This window comes from Macaca fascicularis, chromosome 18 (assembly GCF_037993035.2).
Source record: "Macaca fascicularis isolate 582-1 chromosome 18, T2T-MFA8v1.1".
NCBI classification, from domain to species: domain Eukaryota; kingdom Metazoa; phylum Chordata; class Mammalia; order Primates; family Cercopithecidae; genus Macaca; species Macaca fascicularis.
In genome coordinates, this window is record NC_088392.1 from 58,521,830 (window position 1) to 58,543,134 (window position 21,305).

At 34.8% G+C, this 21,305-nt stretch overlaps 1 protein-coding gene and 1 non-coding gene across 2 annotated transcripts in view; one reads left to right on the top strand and one right to left on the bottom strand.

The window, feature by feature from the left end:
- Positions 1–1,927: 1,927 nt before the first annotated feature.
- Positions 1,928–21,305, bottom strand: part of DSG1 (desmoglein 1) — a 36,247-nt gene continuing 16,869 nt past the window's right edge. Inside the window, exons 8-16 of the mRNA XM_065533655.2 lie at positions 19,986–20,120; positions 19,538–19,723; positions 17,148–17,407; positions 15,323–15,462; positions 13,743–14,018; positions 9,940–10,073; positions 9,522–9,591; positions 7,326–7,534; positions 1,928–5,269 (exon numbers count right to left, since the gene is read on the bottom strand). Of these exons, the coding sequence (XP_065389727.1) occupies positions 4,214–5,269; positions 7,326–7,534; positions 9,522–9,591; positions 9,940–10,073; positions 13,743–14,018; positions 15,323–15,462; positions 17,148–17,407; positions 19,538–19,723; positions 19,986–20,120 (2,466 nt within the window). The 3' untranslated portion in view covers positions 1,928–4,213. The remainder of the gene's footprint in view (positions 5,270–7,325; positions 7,535–9,521; positions 9,592–9,939; positions 10,074–13,742; positions 14,019–15,322; positions 15,463–17,147; positions 17,408–19,537; positions 19,724–19,985; positions 20,121–21,305) is intronic.
- LOC123570165 (U6 spliceosomal RNA) lies at positions 8,058–8,159 on the top strand. The gene has a single exon (XR_006694157.2). It is a non-coding gene; the product is annotated as a U6 spliceosomal RNA (small nuclear RNA).

A 21,305-nucleotide genomic window follows, 5' to 3' on the forward strand; every position in this document is an offset into this window, starting at 1 on the left:
GCAGAGTATGAAAGAAAGAAAGGTAAAAGTATAAAGATGCTACAAGCATCAAATAAAAACTAAAAATGCAGCTTTTTATCATCTGCTCATTTGTGGGGCTAACCACCTGGTCAAGACTGGGCTCTAGCATCTGTAATTAGTGGTCCAGAGAGTAGGTTCCTCAGTACACATTTAAAAAAAGACAGCTAGGAAATGGAGAATGAAAATGTATTTTAACGTTGTGAAAATAAAAGAATTATCTCTCTTCCAATACAGGATGATAATAATAACTAGATTTGATAACTTTGGTTTTACCATCGAAAACCTTCCCCTTGCTTACAATTCAGAAAAGATAAGGGAGGCATATTAATCATTTTATTGCTGTATGCATAACTCTTTGGAAATTACAAATCAACTTAAAAAAAAAAAAAAACCAACAGATAACCAAGCAAGAAACTAGCACCCAAATAATCCAAAAACGTTTATATTGAAACTTGAATAAGAGAACCTTGTTTTAAACACCACTAGAGATGAATATTAGAATTTTAAAATGCTTGTAAAACTGATAGCAAAAGAAAAATAAGTTAGACTAGGTACAGTTTGATGATAAAGTGTTTAGTAATTCAAATACAGCTGAACTGGGGAGAGAATGCAGACAATTAAACAAGATTACACATTGTTTTAAAATTATTTGATGGATAATAGGTTGATCTTGTCAAGATTTGTCCTAACATAAATTGAATAATCTGGAAGTGGAAGACAGATTTGATTTCAAGGAGAGTAGCACTCTACTGTGGACTGCTGTATCCTAGTACAATGGGAAATGGGTCTTAAAAAATACCAGAAATTGTAAAAACAAAAAGTTGCAATTTATGAAATAGGCATGGGAAAATGTGGCAAATGCTTTTAAAAGTTTGTTTTGGGTTTTAAATGTCTTCCCAAAATAGTCATGGGTATTTATGGTAAAGATTATAATGCCTTTCAACTCCAGTGAAAGCCAAAAGGTGTCATATGTTTTGTACCATGACAATCAAACATTGGTATAAATTCAGAAATAAATTGCCTAGATTACTAAAAACATCTACTTACTAGAGTAAAAAATGTAATTTTTGAAGACATATAATTAAAATGTTGTCAGAACATTTTCTTGAATAAAAATTATGATGCTAAAAACTTTATACACAAATGTAGAACAGATGTCTAGATGAAGATATATAAATATGCCTAAATACGTACTTTTTCTTTTGATTTTTCAGTGCAAATACAATTACATCAGGCAACACGCTTAGAAGTAAATAATATGTAGCAGGTGTGTCTGGAATTCAGTATCAAAGTAAGCTCGAGATGTTATTTTGGTTGATATTAAATGGTAAAGTATTTATAATACACTGATTTTTGCCACTAAAGACTACCTCTTTAGAAAGCCAGATAGATATTTTATAAACATTGTGGTTTGTTTTCAAACCATATATACATAGCATTAAATTGCTACCTCTTTCTTCTTCATTTTGTTAAGAGCAAGTTGATCTGAAACTCAACTTGAATCCTAATTATAGTATTCACTTATAAAATGATTTCCGTGTCTCTTCTTGGTCTATGACATGATATATATGATCTAGAGTAAATATCTAAAAAGAAGAATGAAGTTCTGTCTAAAGCTTGTTCATTGAAAAATGACATGCCTTTAAATAACTACTAAAATCATTGATATCTTAAAAAGGTAATTTTAAAATTTAGGACTAAAGGGAAAATCAATGTGCAACCCTGGAAGAAAAAATTGGTTGGAAAGTATCTTCCCGGAAAGATAGATGACTAATACTTCAATTTTTCTTGTTTTTCCCATCAATGTGCAATCCTGGAAGAAAAGTTTGGTTAGAAAGTATCTTCCAAGAAAGATAGATGACTCATATGGCTATGTTTTTTCTTGTTTTTCCCATCGTTTAACAGTGTTTAGGAGTTCAAATGTAACTAAATTGGGGGGATCTTAACAACCATCGGATTTTAGCAGCAACAGTTATTAAAGACAGCGATTTTGTTGTTTGCAAGACAGCCTAAAAAATATCTCTGGAAGATATCAGATGTCTTAAGAAAAGGCTTGTGATGATATTTCATATCAAAACAGCAAGCAAGTTTCCTGTGGTCAGCTACCATTCCCTTTAATAAATTACTTAATTAATTCATTAATAATTATTTCTACTCCTTAAAACTCCTGGACCCAGGCATACTCAAGTATATTTTAATAAATACCTTTTGACTTTATTCCTGGAAAGATTACCCATCCTTAATGAAGCCCCCTAAGTGGCAGAAAAAGAAAAGACTCCCTTTGAATGACTTTATTTATACCTCTGCATTTGGCATACTACAGACTATCAAAATTTTACATATTCTACGACTTAAAAGAAGATGTATACTGTGGCTTTTAAAAATATTAGCCTTATCTGCTGTTATACAGAGCAAAACAGCTCTAGCTTAAATAATTCACTCCTATCCCCTTTTGACCAGTGTAGGAAGTCAAATATTCTTTGGCCTTGTAATTTCCTGGGAAATTTGAGTATTCGGGGTAAATTCTTTAAAAGTTGTATATAATTCACAACTCCAGGGCAAATTTTTTATTCTAATTTTATTTTGTCATATAGAGTTTCAGTTTAGTGAGCTTATAGTAACATTGTATTTAAGAAAGGAAAATGTTTCTCTACCATGCAATAGTAAATTTACCTTTTCCTTAGAATGCTTTCTTTTTAGAGATTTTTAATTGGGTAATACTATATAGCAAACACACAGAAATGGTATATCATAAATAGGACATTATTAAATTTTGAAACTAGAAAAATATGTTATACTGTATAATTTGGACACTACCTATAAATCAGAGCATAAATAAGCCCAGATCTTATTGACAAATCAAATCAGGAATTTAAAATTTATACTAGTGAGAAAAATTAGGGGGTTATCTATTATTATTTCACTCTTATCAATACAATATTGTCAACTCTGTTAAAGGTTCCTGATTGATCCCTGCAAAAGGGCAGCAGAGGTTCGCTAAAGCAACCACTGCTTTACGTGCTAAAAGCGAATAATTAGCATGGTATTACTTTACAAAACAATTCTTTTCCAACTTTCCCCATTAAACATTCTACATGTTCTAAAAACATTTTTTTAGACCCCCTTTAAAAAAAAATTCCCCAAAGCTTAAGCATACTGCAAGCTGCTGCTTTTTTTCTTGTCCACAGCTCAGCCTATGTAAATCATTTTAACTTCAGAGCTATGTAATAAAGAGCTGGATATGAATGAATATCACGTACTAAAAACAAAACCTGAAAACACAGTTCAGTTCCCATTTGCTTACTTGGAAGGTCATTTACCACTAGTGATGACAACCATGTCTGGCCTCACTTGCTTCAATTCGAGAAGTAAACTTAGAAAGTTTTGCTTTCTTAAGTCAATACCACATTGCTAAAGGGAAAAGTGAGTGTGATATTCCTCAACCTTACCAGTAAGCAATATTCGTCAAGATTACATCTATCACTAAACACAAACTAGAATCAGAAGAATCCTTGACTCCACAGGAGATTTAACTGAGACCCCAAATTAAGATTCAGGCTCAGGCGTTGCTAGTTTACCCTGAAGAAACCTCATCCTTTTGTCACTCTCTAATGGAATTTTCCTCCTAGGAAACACTTCCTAATTTGAAATTTATTTTATCTAGTGCAATAATTAAGGAGGAGTGCTTGATGGTTTGTGGACTTGACTATGTAGTCAAACTTGAAAAAAATTTTTTTTTTAAATTTTTATTTATGTTATCTGTGAAACTGAGGGCATGTGGCACACATTTTAGATTTTTCCCACAGACATGAACACATATTGCATATTTAGTTCTTTTTAAATTTTGCTCAAGCTATATGGAAAAGCAAAACAGAGCAAGGAGAATTATGCCAATTGCCGTTGTAAGGCCAGTTACATGCTGGAGATAGACTACAGGCCACTCAGGCACAAAGAAGGCTCTGCCTCAAGTTTTAGTTCCTTAGTCCTAATATAAGAAAAATGTTTATGAACGCTAAGGAGAGCTCTCCCCTAGCAGCGGTGTTTCCATTTATTTTTCTCATTGTGATTTCTCACCTTGCTCCTAGATGACCTGAGCATGAAGTTGTGCGTTATAAATCACATTGTTAGTTTTTTAGTGGTGGGAATTGGATCTAAACCACAGTGACTATGAAAAAGTGAGCTGGGGTCCTGACTACTTGCTATATTGCACGGTACTGTACTTTGTGATTCGACTTCGAGCTGTGCTAGGGGAGGCGGACCCAATGGTTTGGTTAAAGTGATGGTCAGAGGAACTCCTCATGTGGCCAATGGTGGCTGTCCCTCCCAAGCTGCTCAGGCCAATGCCACCACCACTTATGCCAGCTCCACTCAGGGCCCCACCCCCAGCACCCATGCTGGTGCCAACCAGGCCACTGCTGCCTATGCCACCGCTGATCCCAGTGGTGCCACTAATTCCAGTTACGCCAGCACCAGAAACAACCCTCTCTGTCACAATCACATTGTGGGCATTGGTTAACTCGGGGTGCATACTAAGACTACCTATCATGCCGGAAGTTGGTTGGATTACTCTTTCTGTCACTACCACATTTGAAGACTCTCTAGGATGATGAATAGTCAGAGAGGCAGGTAGACTAGAGCTTGGTGCTATTACCCTTTCTGTCACTATGACATTTGACCCATCTCGCAAGTCAGGCATCTCTAACATTCCATGCAAATCAGTGCCAGAGATTGGGCCGACCACTCTCTCTGTCACCACCACGTTTGATGCTTGTCGGTTATCGTGAAAGTGTACAGAGGGCTTCAGAGTGTCAGAGGTGGTGTAAGACTCGGTCACAGTGACATTACCATAGCCCAGAGGATCGAGAATAGGCTTAGGATGCTGCACACCAGGTCCCGAGGGATAGGTGCTCTCAGAAATTACTGTGGTAGTGCCGAAATGTGGGGAGATTGGTGGGTGTCCACTAACGATGGGCTCTGTTTCCTGAGGAAGGCAAACTGGTTCAGTGCTTTGGGGTGGCCAAAAAGGATCAGGGTCTGGATATGATTCAATTTCTTTTCCTAGGCTGATGTCTGCCAACTTCTTAAATTTAGGTCCCAGAGTATCCAAGAAGCTGTCATCTGGATCTTCTCCAATGAAGCTACAGCAACCCACAGAGCCAGCAGGGGAACCTACACCTTCGATGTCATATATGAGCAAACAGTCATTGGATGGGCGTCCTTCATCTTCATCTGCATAAGCATATGCTTTCTGAATTTATAGGAGAAAGAGAAAATGAAATTATAAATGCATATTTAGTAATAATAGAACAACCTTTATCATTAGTTTTTCTTCCAGAGCATTTCCAAAGAGGAATGAAATAAAACAAGATTCTAACATCTACTAGAGATGCTTTAAAAATCATTTTATAATTATTTGAAATAATTCAGTTAAAAATTATTTTAAGTATAATTCCAATAATGTGATTTTAAAAATTTACTTAGATGGACTTATTTATAATTGTGTACTTTGGACATAAAGCCATACACACAAAAAAACACATGAATTATTTATAACAAAGTTAGAGGGAGGTATATAAAAATGCTGAACTTGAAGGACATAAAAATGTGTTGTTTTGTTTTTTGATTGGAAAAGGTAGTTCATAGTTTATTTGGGTTCACTCAGGATTTTGTTTCTTTCCTTCAGATGGAGTGAATATGATGATTCTGTGAAGTTTTATTGCAACATGGCTTTTTCAGCAGAGCAACAGGAAAATTTGACTCTGGGTCTGTTCTACAAAATTAAAGGTGACCAAAGACATTTTTTAAAAATATAATCTCTCTAAATTCAAAGTAAAAGTTCAAAGACATATATGATTTTGTTTCATCTTTGCTGTTCATAATAGTGGATTGTAAACTTTCAGGTTAACAGAAATATCTCATAGGAAACCAACTCATTGTGCCATTCATATAAAAAAAAGTTATTGAGCCTTTGCTATTTGCCAGACACTCTGTGTTTGGAACTTAGCTATGCATAATGAACAATACCAGGTACAGTTCTTCTCTCACAGAGCTTACATTTTGGTTGAGTGAGACAGACAATACAGAAGCCTATGGTCAGGAGGTGACAGATGCAGGGTAAAGAAAAAGAAAATGATGGGTGTTGTTCTTTTAGATAGGGTAATCAAGGAAGGGGTCTCTGATAAAGTGATATTTGATCAGAGAGTGGAAGGAAGATATTTCTATGTTATTAAAACATAATATAAAATATTTTGTTATATATATGAATAAGTATTCCTATGGTTATCAACAAGCCTCATTACTGTCTATTGCTATATGAAGGCTTTTACCAATATTTCATTTAAAAATATCAGCCATTCTTTAAACCAACCACTAGGTTAGTTAATGAACCATTTTAGGCCAGAATATAGAAGGACAGAAATGTTTTTCTAGTTGGTATCAGGGACAGGAACTTCCTGAAGGTTGAGTATCATATGGTGTGTAACCATGGACAATTACATCTCTTCCTGTGAATGGCAAAGTTAATTCTCCTGCAGCTGCTTCTCCAAGTTTCATGCTCTTCCCACCACCTGCAGTTCGTTCTTACAATGTTTTGGAAGTAGACTATGGCTCTTGACCCCACTCTTATTAACTATTGACTCTGTGTCTAGAGCTGAACTATGTACTGGCAATATAATGTAGAGAACATATGGATGAGACACTAAAAGTGGTGGTAAACATATAAACTGACAGATTTCAGCAATGATAGGTTCTATAAATGTGTAAACAAAGTACTGCAGAAATAGAGATGAGAAAACATTACTCCTATTTTGGATGAGAGGGTTCACTGTAAAAACTTTGGAGGGAGAGTGATATTTGGACTGGGTCTTGAAGGATGGGTAGGAGTTTGTGAGAGACATAGTGGGATGCAAGCATTACAGGATGCAAGCACAGGATGAGCAAATGCATGGAGGTGAAAAGTCTGTGGCAAAGGTGCTCAGCAAGTGGAGTTGATGGCAAGGAGTAATTGGAGATGAGAGGGAGGGTTCTTTTTGTGAACAATCTTAATTAACATGTTAAGGACTTTGGATTGCATGCCATGAACAAAAGAGAGCTGAGAGCCATTGGCTGTTCTTAAGTTGGGGAGTGAAGTGCTCAGGTCAGAGCTTTAGATCTATGATTAATTAACAGCATGGATTGTTGGACACAAACGCTGAGAATCTAGTTAGGAGACTCTTGCCCAAGCCCCTTTAGGAATTAGTGAAAGCTTGGGGTGAAGAGCAGCAGGCACATGGATGGCGAGAAAGACATGTGGCTAGGGACCTTACCTGACAGAAGTAGCTTTCCATGAAATTCATATTCAGACCTCCTTCTCTACATTCCCTCATAGAATTTCTTCTTAATGTTCCAGAGTACTCTTGACATATCTCAGGCATTCCTGAAGTTTTAACTCCCTCTGTTAGTTCAAATCCTGTCATTCTCTCTCCTCCTCCCAGATCTTGCATTTCTCTGCCACCATACTCATTTGTATAAACTCCTAAAAGTGTTGATCAAATTAAGTTTATTTTCTTTAGTCTATCACAAACTAAAAAAATTAACAACTTGCCTTATAATACATGATTTTTTCATTTAGGTATGCATTTGTGAACAAAGAAATAAAAAGATAATACATAAAGAAATGAGATATAAATACAATATTGAGCTCAAAATAATATTATTAATTTGTTAATTTGATAATTATCTGTTGAGAGATTACTATATTCTCTGCTGGAAGTGAAAGCTGCAGAGGACTTATAAAAATCTATGCCCTAAAGAGTTTGATTTCAACCTGAAGGAAATTGGAAGAAAAATACTCAAATTCTGAAAGTTAAAAAAATAGTGTAAGAATGCCCCAATGTGTAACTAGAAGCACAGGACATCCAGAAAAAGACATGAGAACCACTGGCTTTCAGAAAGGAAGCCATGGCTATGTGAGGAGAAAGGTTTTCATGAAGAATCTTGGGTTTGCACTTGGATGTGAGGAGTAAGTGGAAGCCTGTTACTGTATTTGAGGTAGATACTTGCTTCAGTAGCACATATACTAAAATTAGAACTATACAGAGAAGATTAGCATTGCCCCTGCACAGGATGATACACAAATTGGTCAAGTGTTTCATCTTTTTTAAATTAAAAAAATATAAAAAGAAATATTTGAGGTAGGTGAGATAAAATGATGGCTGGGACCGTGGAACTGCTATGGAATGATGAATGTTGTCAGTGGGATACGTATCCACTGGTTTTAGTACGTGAAGTATCTTGAGTTTGGGAACAGTGTACTTTTCATGCTTCAATTGTCCTTGGTACCTCTTATGGTGCTTTGTTCAAAATCTGTGCAAAAGTTTGTAGACTTAATGGGAACAAATGTGTAGATAAATACTGATGGATTTGATGATTTGATAAGTCTTGAGAACTGTTTTGATGTTAGTGAATGTGAGTCAACAATGAGATTCTGCTTTTGAGGTGAGAAGACATTGGGGTTGTTAATGAAAATGGACAAATCAGGTGGAGAAATAGATTTAAAGATTACTGTGTCCAATTCTTTGAATAAGTTCCAGTTCTACAAGTTATACACATGTCTATGCCTGTTAGAGTTTAAAGTAGAAAACAATGGTTACTGTTTAAAAAGACTAAGAGAAAAATACGCTAACCAATAGTATTTATTTACCTTGAGAAAAGTAATGTGATACAACTATTTTCACAGATATGGATGTTATTTTAATTGTTCTTTTATTATAGTGGTAGTTATCCACTTACTGTGAAATTCTAATTGTTCCCTGGTTTCTGCCTGTGAACTGGTCTAGATTCCTGTTTTAAGGCAAGTTGGATTTATACAGTCTTACCCATGTGCTAGAAGAAACTCCACCACGTGCACACAATCTCAGTTGAGAGCTTTGAAAGATTTTGATAGTGTTTCATCTACTTGCTTTGAATTAAAGAAATTGGACAAATATTTTTTAGGTAATATTTGTGATGATACTGAAAATGGATGTAATTTTTTTCTATGTTATAATAAGCAGCTAAAGTCAAAGCAATTCTGAATCCTTAAATTAATTGTGTATAAAGATTTTAGCCTCAATCAATGAGCACAGGTCTATTTTAGTCGGGTTGTGCTTTAATTTGAATTAGTGTATATATGTGTATGACATATGTGTGTGTATGTCTGTTAATGAAATTTGCTCTATTAAATTAAAAATCTTGACTAAAACTTACTCATGGTTACAATTCAGTACTTCTGCATATATAGAGATCCTAATTTGGTCATCTTCTAAGTACTCTTTGATGGTTGAGGAAAACTTTTAAAATGCAGCATATAAGAATAATAATTACTGTAGGTTTTTCCTTGCCATTTAATTTACAAATTAGTCATTTAAAAAAGAATGATATAAACACTTTTGAAGAAAAATAAGACCATCAAACAACAATATGCAAAGAGAGAAAACAGACTTCCTAATCATTTGAGTTGTTAAACAATGTTTTTTTCTTACCTGAGTTGTCAATGCATTCAATTATATTTGCATTATCAGGTGGTATTTGTGGTATGATGGTGGTCATAACCTAAAAGACAGGAAACAACATTGCCATTTGTAATGACCAATGACTGTAATCTTTCTATAGTCACACATTTGGTTTATTCTCAAATTACCTCAGGTTTCCCGGAAAAAAAAAAAAAAAACTATTTAGGAAATGCTGAAATCCATTTAAAATTTGAACTTCTCTTAGAAAACCTTCCCTGGTTACTTCCATCTAATTTTGTTGTGCTTTTGATTCCTCTTCATTTTCCCCATTAGATTTCTCAGCACAAAAAACAGCATAGACTGTGAGTGATGGCGGCCATCTTGGTTCATGTGTAAAAACTGAATTTCAGTGACTACCAAAGGCTATTTATTAGAATGTGGCACTTACCCCGGGTTCAGGCTGTGGTCCTTCTACTGCCCATGAATGAATTGCTCCATCTGAACATTCAGGAACAGGCTCAAAGCCAGCTGCACTACGAGGAGCACCTCCACAATCACAACAAATCATCAAAAATGGGACCACTGGTGGTGGAAGGATAGTAATACTAGATTAGCGCTTGGTGCAAATAAAAAACAAAACAACTTGACTTTTTATGGTCAAATTTGAATTCCTGATATAATTCCGGTTGGTTCTAAAATTATGAAAGTTTCAGAATACAAGCTGAGTAATGGTCAGAGCCCAAAGCAAATAGGAGCTTCTGTATATTAGACTGCAATCAATTTTAGTTTGTTTTGTAGTATTAAAAATTACAAATAGTGGGACTGGCATGGTGGCTCATGCCTGTAATCCCAGCACTTCGGGAGGCGGAGGCGGGTGGATCGCTAGAGTCCAGGAGTTTGAGACAAGCCTGAGCAACATGGTGGAACTCCATCTCTACAAAAAATACAAAAATTAGGCATGCATGGGGGCTTTTGCCTGTAATCTTAGCTACTCCGGAGGCTGAGTTGGGAGGATGGCTTGAGCCAGGGAGGTTGAGGCTGCTCAACCAGGGAGGTGTGCGGTGGTTGTGCCACTGCACTCCAGCCTGAGTGACAGAGTGAGACCCTCTCTCAAAAAAAAAAAAAAAAAATTACAGATAGTATTACATTATTAAAACCAATTAATCTTTCTATGTCATTATTTAGAAAAATATTAAAGGAGAGAAGAAGGAAAGATGAAAGGTCAGGCAATATAGTTGATCCTTTGTGTTCTCTCCTCCATGTCTTTATTTTCTTCCTTTTACATATGCTTGCCTTTATTTCAATGGTAAAATCTTATTCATGCTTCCAGCAATTCTCCTTGAGGCTACTATTTCCCCCTATGCAGGTGTCTTTTCTTTCAACAACTCTTATACAAATAGAAAACATCACGCTGCTTAGCAGTGTCTTCTGTTGTTAATCAAGTGGAGTTTTCTTATTTTTCTATTTATTATCAGCCTCTTATATAATCTAATCTTGGTAAATGGTTTTGAATAAATGGATGAAAGAAAGAATTTGTAAATTAAAAATGTGAAGAAGAAGGAAAGGAAAAAAGAAGGAAGTAAATTAGGGAGGAAGGAAGATAGTAAGGATAGAAATAAGGGAGAGAGGGAGAGAAGAAAAAAGAAAAAAAGAGAAGAAGCCCATGTGTTGGTTTTCTGAAAATCTACTAGAGGAAACTTTGGGTCTACAGGTAGTGATGACTCTAAGGCCCATATATAATTTGTAAATCTTTTTATTAACTACAGTACCCAGAGGTAGTCAGCAATATAAAAAACCAACTCAGGCCGGCCGCGGTGGCTCATGCCTGTAATCCCAGTACCATGAGAGGCCAAAGCAGGTGGATCACGAGGTCAGGAGATCGAGACCATCCCAGCCAATATGGTGAAACCCTGTCTCTAATGAAAATACAAAAATTAACGGGGTGTGGTGGTGCGCGCGGGTAGTCTCAGCTACTCAGGAGTCTGAGGCAGGAGAATCGCTTGAACCTGGGAGGCGAAGGTTACAGTGAGCTGAGATTGCACCACTGCACTCCAGCCTGGGCAACAGAGCGAGACTCAATCTCAAAAAACAAAAAACAAAAAACAAAAAAAAAACCCAAAAAACAAAAATCTCAACATGAAAGTCAGGTATTATTTACAGTAGTGATAATCAGCAGTTGGGTAATTAAGTTGCTCTTATGAAGTATTAAATTTAAATATTTTACAAGGTAAGTTGTAATCAATATGCATAACAAATAGAGAATGAACTCGTTTCATATGTATTTTATGTTATATTCTGCAACTTCACTCGCATTTTTGCCTTCTTCCTGTCTTGGTACATTTTGATGAGAATGCTCTTTTCTTTCTCTCTTTCCCTTTTCTCCATTTCATAGAAATTTTCCTAGTTATTACTTCAATTAATTATGAACCGATAAGAATAAACTCTTATTTGTCAATGTAGAAATTTCATTTTTTGGAAATATGTTTTAAATTTTGGAAAAAGAACTCCAGCTTTAAGCTGTGTTATCATCATGACCAGACTTGTTTAGATGAGTCCAATATTGATGAAAACTTAAAAAAAAAAGAGTTGTTTAAAATCAGAGAAAACCCAGTTCACAAATAAATGTAGCAAAAAATATCTGTCGCTGTTCATGTGCAAAGAAAAATGAAAGTAGAAAAAAAATATTTTGTATGTAAGTGCTCTGACTTTATATTTTGTGTGTGCGTTTGATTTAAATATCTGAGGTACCTTCTGACCTTAAGATTTTGATTCCACATTTGAAAATGACAATGTTTGCATTAATTTAATTGCAATGTGCAGACTACAACCTACTTACTTTAGAGGTCCTGTTCTCATTTCTCAAAGACTGTGCCATGTGGTTTATCTTGCTCTAATTTCTATCATCATTCAAGGTAATGTTAAAGACCACCTGGAGAATCCACTGTAGTCTACCTTTATGGCTAGACCTTTGACTAGTGCTACCCTAGTGGCCATAGAACACGCTAAATGCTTCATGTGTGGTACTTCTTTTTCATCATCAAAGCATTGTTTTAAGGTAAGTATTATTTCATACATGACAAAAACAAGGCTCAGAAAGGTTAGGTGACCTTCAGAAGAATCAGACAATTCGGCTTAGAAACCAGAGTTTAACCCTAGGGACTCTCCTTTTATTAATACTATGCAGTGTTAGTATCAATAAAATCTCTTTGAGACCTGCCTATCTTTTAGTCTAAGCTTTCACTATGCTGTCATGTACTTATTTTATTTCTTGCACATTGGAGTTCTTCATTGCAGTACCTTGCACTCTCATTCTTTTGGGTTTTTGCACATAGTTTTTTTCCCCTTGTATTGTGTTCCCTTTCTCTAGTCCATCAGCCTAACTCTTATTCATCTTTTAAAACGCAACTCAGAGTTTACTCTTTCCCTGTTGCCTGCCTGCCTGCCTGCCTGCCTGCCTTCCTTCCTTCCTTCCTTCCTTCCTTCCTTCCTTCCTTCCTTCCTTCCTTCCTTCCTTCCTCTCTCTCCCTTTCTCTCTTTCTTTCTCTCTTTCTTTCCTTCCTTCCTTCCTCTCTCTCCCTTTCTCTCTTTCTTTCTCTCTTTCTTTCTTTCTTTCTTTCTTTCTGTCTTTCTTTCTTTCTTTCTTTCTTTCTTTCTTTCTTTCTTTCTTTCTTTCTTTCTTTTCTTTCTTTCTTTCTTTTTCTTTCTTTCTTTCCTCTTTTTTGACTGAATGCCTGCCTCCTGGGTTCAAGCAATTCTCCTGCCTAAGCCTCTTGAGTAGCTGGGATTAGAGGCACCTGCCACCATACCTGGCTCATTTTTATATTTTTAGTAGAGACGTGGGTTTCACCATGTTGGCCAGGCTGGTCTTGAACTTCTGACCTCAAGTGATCTGCCCGCCTTGGCCTCTCAAAGTTCTGGGATTACGGGCGTGAGCCACCACACCCGGCCCCCTCTGTAGCCTTTTCTGATTGTCTTCTTCACTGCAATAGCAATTTGAGCCTGCTTGTCATGGCATTTCCCCATTACATTGAGACTTATTGCAAATAAGTTTTTATCCTCCACAGTCCTGTAAGGGGTCAAGAAGTTTAATTTTTTTCACCTTATAAACCCAGTGCCAAGCGTAGAAATTTCTTTATAATTGCACAAAATGAGAGTTTGTAAAATACGTTTTATCAAAGAATCAGAAAATGTATCTCTTCCCCCACCAGTTTTTGGGGTACACATATACATAGGATTTGCTAAAGTACTCACATCCTAAGACCAAGAACCCCATGATGAGCAGTCCAATGCCAGCAGGACCGAAATGCACATTGTCTGCGAACAATAGGGGTTGTCTTCCATTTGGGTATAAAGTAGAACTTGCTGTCTCAGAGTAAAGTGTGCTGGTTTCATAGTTAGTGGAAGAAGTACTTTCTTCTCTGCCAGTATTGGTAACTTCAGTGCTCGCCTGTGTATTAGTCCTGTCATCTCCATCAACATTTTGAATGTCAATATTAATTGTACCAGTGCAAGTTCTTTGAAGAGCATCTGTAATAACGTTCAAAATGGAAGAAATATTTTAGACATTTAGTGTAGTAATGGTTGGACAATACTGAATTATTTTTTACACCAATATTTATTTCAATGTCTTTATTCCCATAATTTCTCCTCACTTGCCAAATCATCCCTTGTTTTTGACTCGGTTTTAAAAATCAATTAAATTATTATATTATTATTATAACTATTAGTCATAGTAATACTATTTATTGGATTATTTCTTTACATTTGGATATTATTTATAATTGGACATTATATAATTTGGATAGTATATATAATTTGAAAAGTATAGAATTACAGAAAGAAGCAAAACAAAACCAGAAACCAAATTCGTGGTAGCAGCACCCAAGGACAACCCTCGCTGATATTTTTTAAAATGATCTTTTGTCCTTAATTATAATGCCTAATGGTTGCTTATTATTTATGTTACACTGACGTGATCATATGGTTCATTCCATTTTTTTACTTTAAGCTATAAGTATTCTTTTGTATTTTAATAAACTTTTTATTAACATAGTTCCTGATGGTTATATAATTTTATATCGAACGGACCATGGTTTACTTACCCAGTTGCCTATTATTGATGTGGTTTTCAATATTTAATTATTAGTGCTGTAATTAACATCTTGTGCATTCAGCTTGTTATATTTAAACTTTTCCTAAGATTATTGAAAGTGGAATTATTCAGAAAAAATATGGGAATAATTTGAGGTTGTTTTTGTAATCTTTATTACATAGATGTGAGCTCAGTTGTCTGACTTTATTAATTGATGTAACCCTAGAATCTGGCACAATGGCTGACATTTAGTTAGGACTCAATTATACACTTTCTAAATAAGTGAATAAAAACATTTCTGAAATATAACAGAAATACGTTTAAATCCAGTCTGTATGTTATCAAAGCCCATGTCCTTTCAGCTCGACTATGCTAATCCTGCTGTTTTGTTTTTGTTGCTATTTTTATCATTATCATCACATCCTTCTAAACCTATATTGTTATTGTTCCATTTTAAAAAAGAGACAACAGCTATAGATGGAATAAATAAATAACTGCTCTAAGATTATATAGCTAGTACGTGATGGTAGAAGACACAAATCTAGTCTTATTTCAGGACTCACGATCTTAGCTACTAAATTATACTGCCTCAAGTTGTTAAAGATATGAGTCTATAATGCCCAATGTGACAATTTTTGTTGGAAAGGGGTTACTTTAAAATGTGATAATTAAAATGTTAGTATCTTAAGATATATACAGCTTTCTCTAGAAAAGATAAAAATGTCAATTGATTTCTTACCATCTATAGAGAGAATCGTTCCTTGGTATTTTCCTCCGAGCATATTATACTGTTCCCTGGTAACTTTATTTTTCAAAGTGATTATGCCTGTTCTTGAATCGACAGCTAGAAGGTCAGCTGGATTATTTCCCATTACATATCTGTATTTGAAAGAAAATGATACAAATTAATGTCAGCTATCTAAAAAAAGAAATTTTAATTTAAAATGTATTTTTTTTTCAGTGAGTGGTTATAACCCCTAGATATAGTTTTCAATTACTAGAGACTTTATTTTTTCTCAGGGCAGTCTTAGCTATATGGGGCCACTCAGGGGTACATCAAGATTTATATTTAAGAAAAAAAAATACTGAGCACCCATTTCTGATGGAGTGTCCTTTTATGCCCAGTTGGATGTCAGAATAATCCTTTGATGCTTGCAGTCTCATTTTCATTTGATTTAGGTAGCAGCAGAATTATTACAGAAGACCTAGATCCTAGGATTTCCTGGGCTGCTCCTAATTCTAAACTATTCTTTTACAAAGAAGTTATTTCATCAACTTGGCCTGCACTTCCCCCCTGTTTCCACTCCTCCTCTCCGCATACACTAGAACTTGAAAAGACCTCTTCTGAATTCCAAAATATGGCCTTGCCTTGAGCCTCTATTCTATTCTCTTCTCATCTTTGACTTCCATGTTTTTCTTCTCATCTACCATTTGTGAAACAAACACTGGTCAGGTAATTCTGTCTCTGTCTCTGGCATTCTGCTAAGCTCTGTGTTGGGTCTACCTTCAGTGAATTCACTCCTGTGGGGTACAGGAGAGCTCATCAGCAACATGGTACAGTGTGACAGGACCTCTAACAGAACTACTCACACTATGTGAGGAGAAAACCAAGAAAGAACTTTTAAAACACATGGGTGGGCTGAGTGCGGTGGCTCAAGCCTGTAATCCCAGCACTTTGGGAGGCCGAGGAGGGGGGATCACCTGAGCTCTGGAGTTGGAGACTGACTTAGCCAACATGGTGAAATCCCTTCTCTACTAAAACAAAAATAGCCGGGTGTGATAGCAGGTGCCTGTAATTCCAGCTACTTGGGAGGATGAGGGAGGAGAATCGCTTGAACCAGGTAGGCGGAGGTGGCAGTGAACTCGGATGGAACCACTGCACTCCAGCCTGGGTGACAGAGTGAAACTCGTCTCAAAAAACAAACAAACAAACAAACAAACCCCAAACAACAAAAAATGCATGGGTAAAGTGCTTCTCCCATTCTTCTTGTCACAGTCACATGTGCAAACACAGGTACATGTACACACACAGATTTTCTTTTGTGACTTGGTAGAAATATTTGCATATATAGTTTTAAAAAATAACATGGCATAGTTTTCCTTAATATAACTAATTTTTCATACCAGCGTTATTGACCAATATTGAATGCTGAATAAAGTGAAGAATATAATTGAAATGAGCTAATAAAATCTAATTGATTTAAAGCTGGGCAGATTTACAATCGGAAAATCATTCCATAAACTCTTCTGAGGGACCAATCATGGCCTATAGTAATCAGCTAATTGATCAGTAAGATACAGAAATACAGGAGTGTCAATACTTTTTAGATATATTATTTTCACATATCACATCTTTACAGTTTAACATCTTACATCTTGCATGAATTTTTATGTTTCCTTAAGTTAAACATTTTAAATGAACAGTTTATAGTACTTTTTACAATTAAATGATAGTTTCAAAAATAAGGAAAAGTACTTTAACTCAGATGCTTATAATCTATAAAAAGAACATATGTACTTAAGTTCAGTACGTAAGGAAAATTAGTTGAAAATCTCACTCTTACCTAACAGTCGTTGAAGGTCCACCTGTGTCCAGGTCAGTAGCTACAAAGTCTCCCACTTTATAATTTGATCCCATATTACCAGTTACAACATATGTCTTTGAACCTGGACGAAACACTGCGCCTTCAATTACATTTAACACAGTCACAGTAATTGCAGTTGCTGTCAGTTTATACTGAGACATAATTGAATGATGAAATTCAGCTTTATTTCTGACACCAATACTAAGTTGCAGATTCTGCATAGCTTCATAATCTAAGGGCTAGAAAATACAGAGTAAAATAGTTTTAGTATAAGAAGAGAAAACGTTCCAGGTGAAAGAGAAATCCTTTGATAATAGCAAAAAAAAAATATGATTCTCTTTCTTTTATGAAACATAAATGCACACAAATACACAATTTTTAATCTTTAATTGACGTAAATTTGCGCAAATAAAGTAAGAAACAATTCAATTGCCCTAGATTCATTGTTGAAAAGTTGTAAACGTATGACATGAGCTCTAATTGTTCACCAAACAAATTAAAAACTTAAAATAATATGGATAGTCAAATTTATGTATTTTTTAGTGCAAAGGCAATTTATCTTACCTTCAATCATTTTACGTTTTTCAGAAAGTAGCTATTTATTACACAGTATGGGTCACATATATTAGGGTTTCAATCATTTGAATGGTTTTATCTATAAGAACTATTTAGAAGAAATTTCACATCTGTAAGTGTGACTCTTTGAACAAATCAGATAATATAATGTAATATATATACTATAAAGAAATATTTTCTTCAACTTGTTCTAGGAAATATTTATCTCGTAAAATAATCAAGTAGTGATTTTCTTTATGAAAAATGATATTAATATCTACAACACATAAAATCCACAAACAATTATGCCATTAGGCCCATATATACCAAATATATTTTTCTAAAATTTCACAAGAGTAATTTAGATAAAAATAGAGATTCACGCATTGAGCTCTCTTATTTAGCTAAAATTTTGAATCTTTGTTCTAATGTTGGTTTTATTTGCAATTCAAAGAATGACTGTAAAATCAAATGTATATATACATTACACACACATAATATATATATGTATATAGCTATAACAAAGGATTTAATATATGATATCTCTGGGCAAACGATTATCATTCCCATTTTACAGATAGAGATTTTGAGGACGGATAGGTTGAATAATTTTCTAAATAATGTAATAGTTGGGGCAAAATAGATTAGACTCCAATTTCCCCAGTATTGAATCCTAAATAGTATCATGGAAAGAATGTGAGCTTCATATCTAGAGAAAACTAGGTTTAAATGTTGGCTGTACTACTTACTAGCTATGAGAACTTACGCAGGTTCTGTGCTCTCTTGGAGCCTCAATGTCTTTATCTGCAATATGGAAATAATATAACCTAATTTGCAGGGATGCTTTGAGGGATAAACTAAAGCACCTGCACACTGTATCAAGTTAAATATAAGCTGTAGGCATGGTGACACTTTAAGAAGACACAGGAGGCAAAAAGTCACAGATTCTTATGGGGACAGAGTTGTTTGAGAGTCTGTTTTCCAGGCCTATTCCGAAAATAAATAGTTAAATAAGGATTATATTTTACCATGAAAATACATATTGCATGAAACATATACAATCTATGCACAGTTGTTGTAGATTTTAAAAATGGACTCTACAAGTTGTGTAGCACAGGGAGAAACTTGACTATCAGCTCCCTAGGAGGCAAATTTTTTTCTCACATCTCATGAAATTTTACTGCAGGTAAATGTGGACCATTAATATGGGGAGGACATAAGAGCATTCAGTTGTTCTGGACCAGTTGACTTGGACCAAATTTCCAGTATATCTGTGTTCCTAATAAGCCTTGATCAGCAGCCACAGTGAAATGGGAGTATGATAATTCTACATTTATAGTAATTTAATTTAAACTTTATGAAAACACACTGGAGGAATAAACACATTTTTATTTACATGATGGATATTCCACATGTGTAATAATTGACTTACAATGTTGACATGGACACAGTTTTAAAGCCCCTATTAAATATGCTTTTAAAAAATTCTTAAAACATTAACCTTAAGGATTAATTATACTTTGTTGTAAGCATAAAATATATTATTTTTAAGGTGTTTTGAATTTATATGATCTATTTGGGGAGTAATGTATTGACAAAATGTTTTAAGTTAAAATTCAATGCCTGTTTTTTAAAAATGATTATAAGCAGAAAGACTATACTAAAAAGCTCTATGTTACATATAAATTTAAAACACAGTAGTCTTTATTCTTTCACTAAGTCAAGTTTGTGAAATGTTAGCATCATTTTATTTTAAGTTTAACATTTTGAAAAAAGGTTAAGGAAACAAAATATTTAGGATAATTACACCATACCTTAACAACCTTTAAAATTCCCACATTTGTTCTTTCATTCATTTCTATTTCAAACCAATTTCCTTCATTTCCAGAGATAAAGAAAATTACTGCCATCCAGTTAGCTGAGAACTCTTCATCCAAATCAATTACTCTAATCTCGAGCATATTTGAATTTAGAGTATTTTCTTCAATATCCACCCTATACTGAAACAAGAAATGAAAACTCTTAGCACAAACTGTGTGAAAAAGAGAACTATAGTAGATTTATACTGGAATGTTGTAGTTTTCATCTCATTTTTCATGGCTTAACTCCATCTATTCTTGCATAAGCATAAGTAAAAGGTATGTGTCTACATTTGGGTTGCATGTCAATAAACATAACATGTGCCTCTGTAAGTAGAATTGTTCGTATATGTTTTAGTATATAGTGAATTGAGAGTTATTAATTCCAAGAACAAATACTTACTGAAGACTGTTCCATGTAAGGGATGTTATCATTGACATCAAGGATTTTAATGTTGCACTCACATTCCGCTGACATGCCATCTGCCCCGCCGTCTCGGTCAGAACCTCTTACAGCAAGAGAATACTGGCCATATTGCTAAAAATACATATTACAAGCAATGTCACACTTGACGTAGACAGCCTTTACTTTGTCTTATGTGAAGTTCTTTGAAATGTTGGCTCAACATTTACATAAATCTACGATAGAGGGAGCGTTAACACAGAATATGGAAAATCCACAGGTTTCATGTGATTATTGCCAATAATGCTTATCATGCATTATTTAAATGATGCAACACTTTTTAAAAGGCTTCATTTCTTATTAATAATAATATGCCCAGACATTGAAAAAGTTTATAAAGGGTAAAACAAACCAGAATGATCTCAAGGAGAGAGAGTAAGTTTACCAAAAGTTTATGGCATGAAAATTTCATAACCTAAATAATCAGCCCCGAGTGGGCAAGAAGCATATAGAGAGGTAACATAGATTTGTGTTTTGGGAGGTAGTGGGTTGTGGCAATGGAGTTATTGGTGATGTATGTCTTGACTCTATTCAATGGTGCTTACATTTCTAGAAGCTGGTAAAAGCTATGGAGGCTTTCTTTGACTCATGCAAAAATGCACACTCATTCGAAATGATGGATATGATTGAGGGGGTTTTATGGGGACATCTTGAGGTCTCTCCATTGACCCCAGGTTGAGAATATCTGCTCTGGTGGCTTCCCAATGGCTGCAGAGTCCCTTTCCTTCTGACAGCCCTTTCTTACAGTGCTTTACCATGAAAGCTCTTTTGACATGAACAAAACCCCACTGGGCGTTTAAGAAAGTTTGAGGGAGAAAAAAGTAAACATTTAATTTCTTCTAATGTTTATTTTCAAACATGCATGAAGGGACACTTAGGTAACTTAGAAGCTTATAACATTTAGATAGTTAAAGAGTATTAAAATAATGTGATTTATCCTAAACCTAAAAGTCATCAGCAAAAAGATTGTCATTTTTAATAATTAAAACAAAATTAATTGAATACCATCAGAAAATAGTTTCCTCACTTATGCCCCTAATTTACGTTTAGGTCAGCGAGATTCTATTAAAAGACAATATTTTTTAAAATAATGAAAAAGCACATATTTTAAAACTAAATCATGAAATCACATAGCATGCTAGAAACCTCATAATGCTGACTTTACTCTGTTAACAATCACTAGTTATTTTCTTATCTGTAAACAAAAAGATTGATCAGACTGTCATTCTTATCCTGTGGTTCATTTCCCAAAGTAAATGA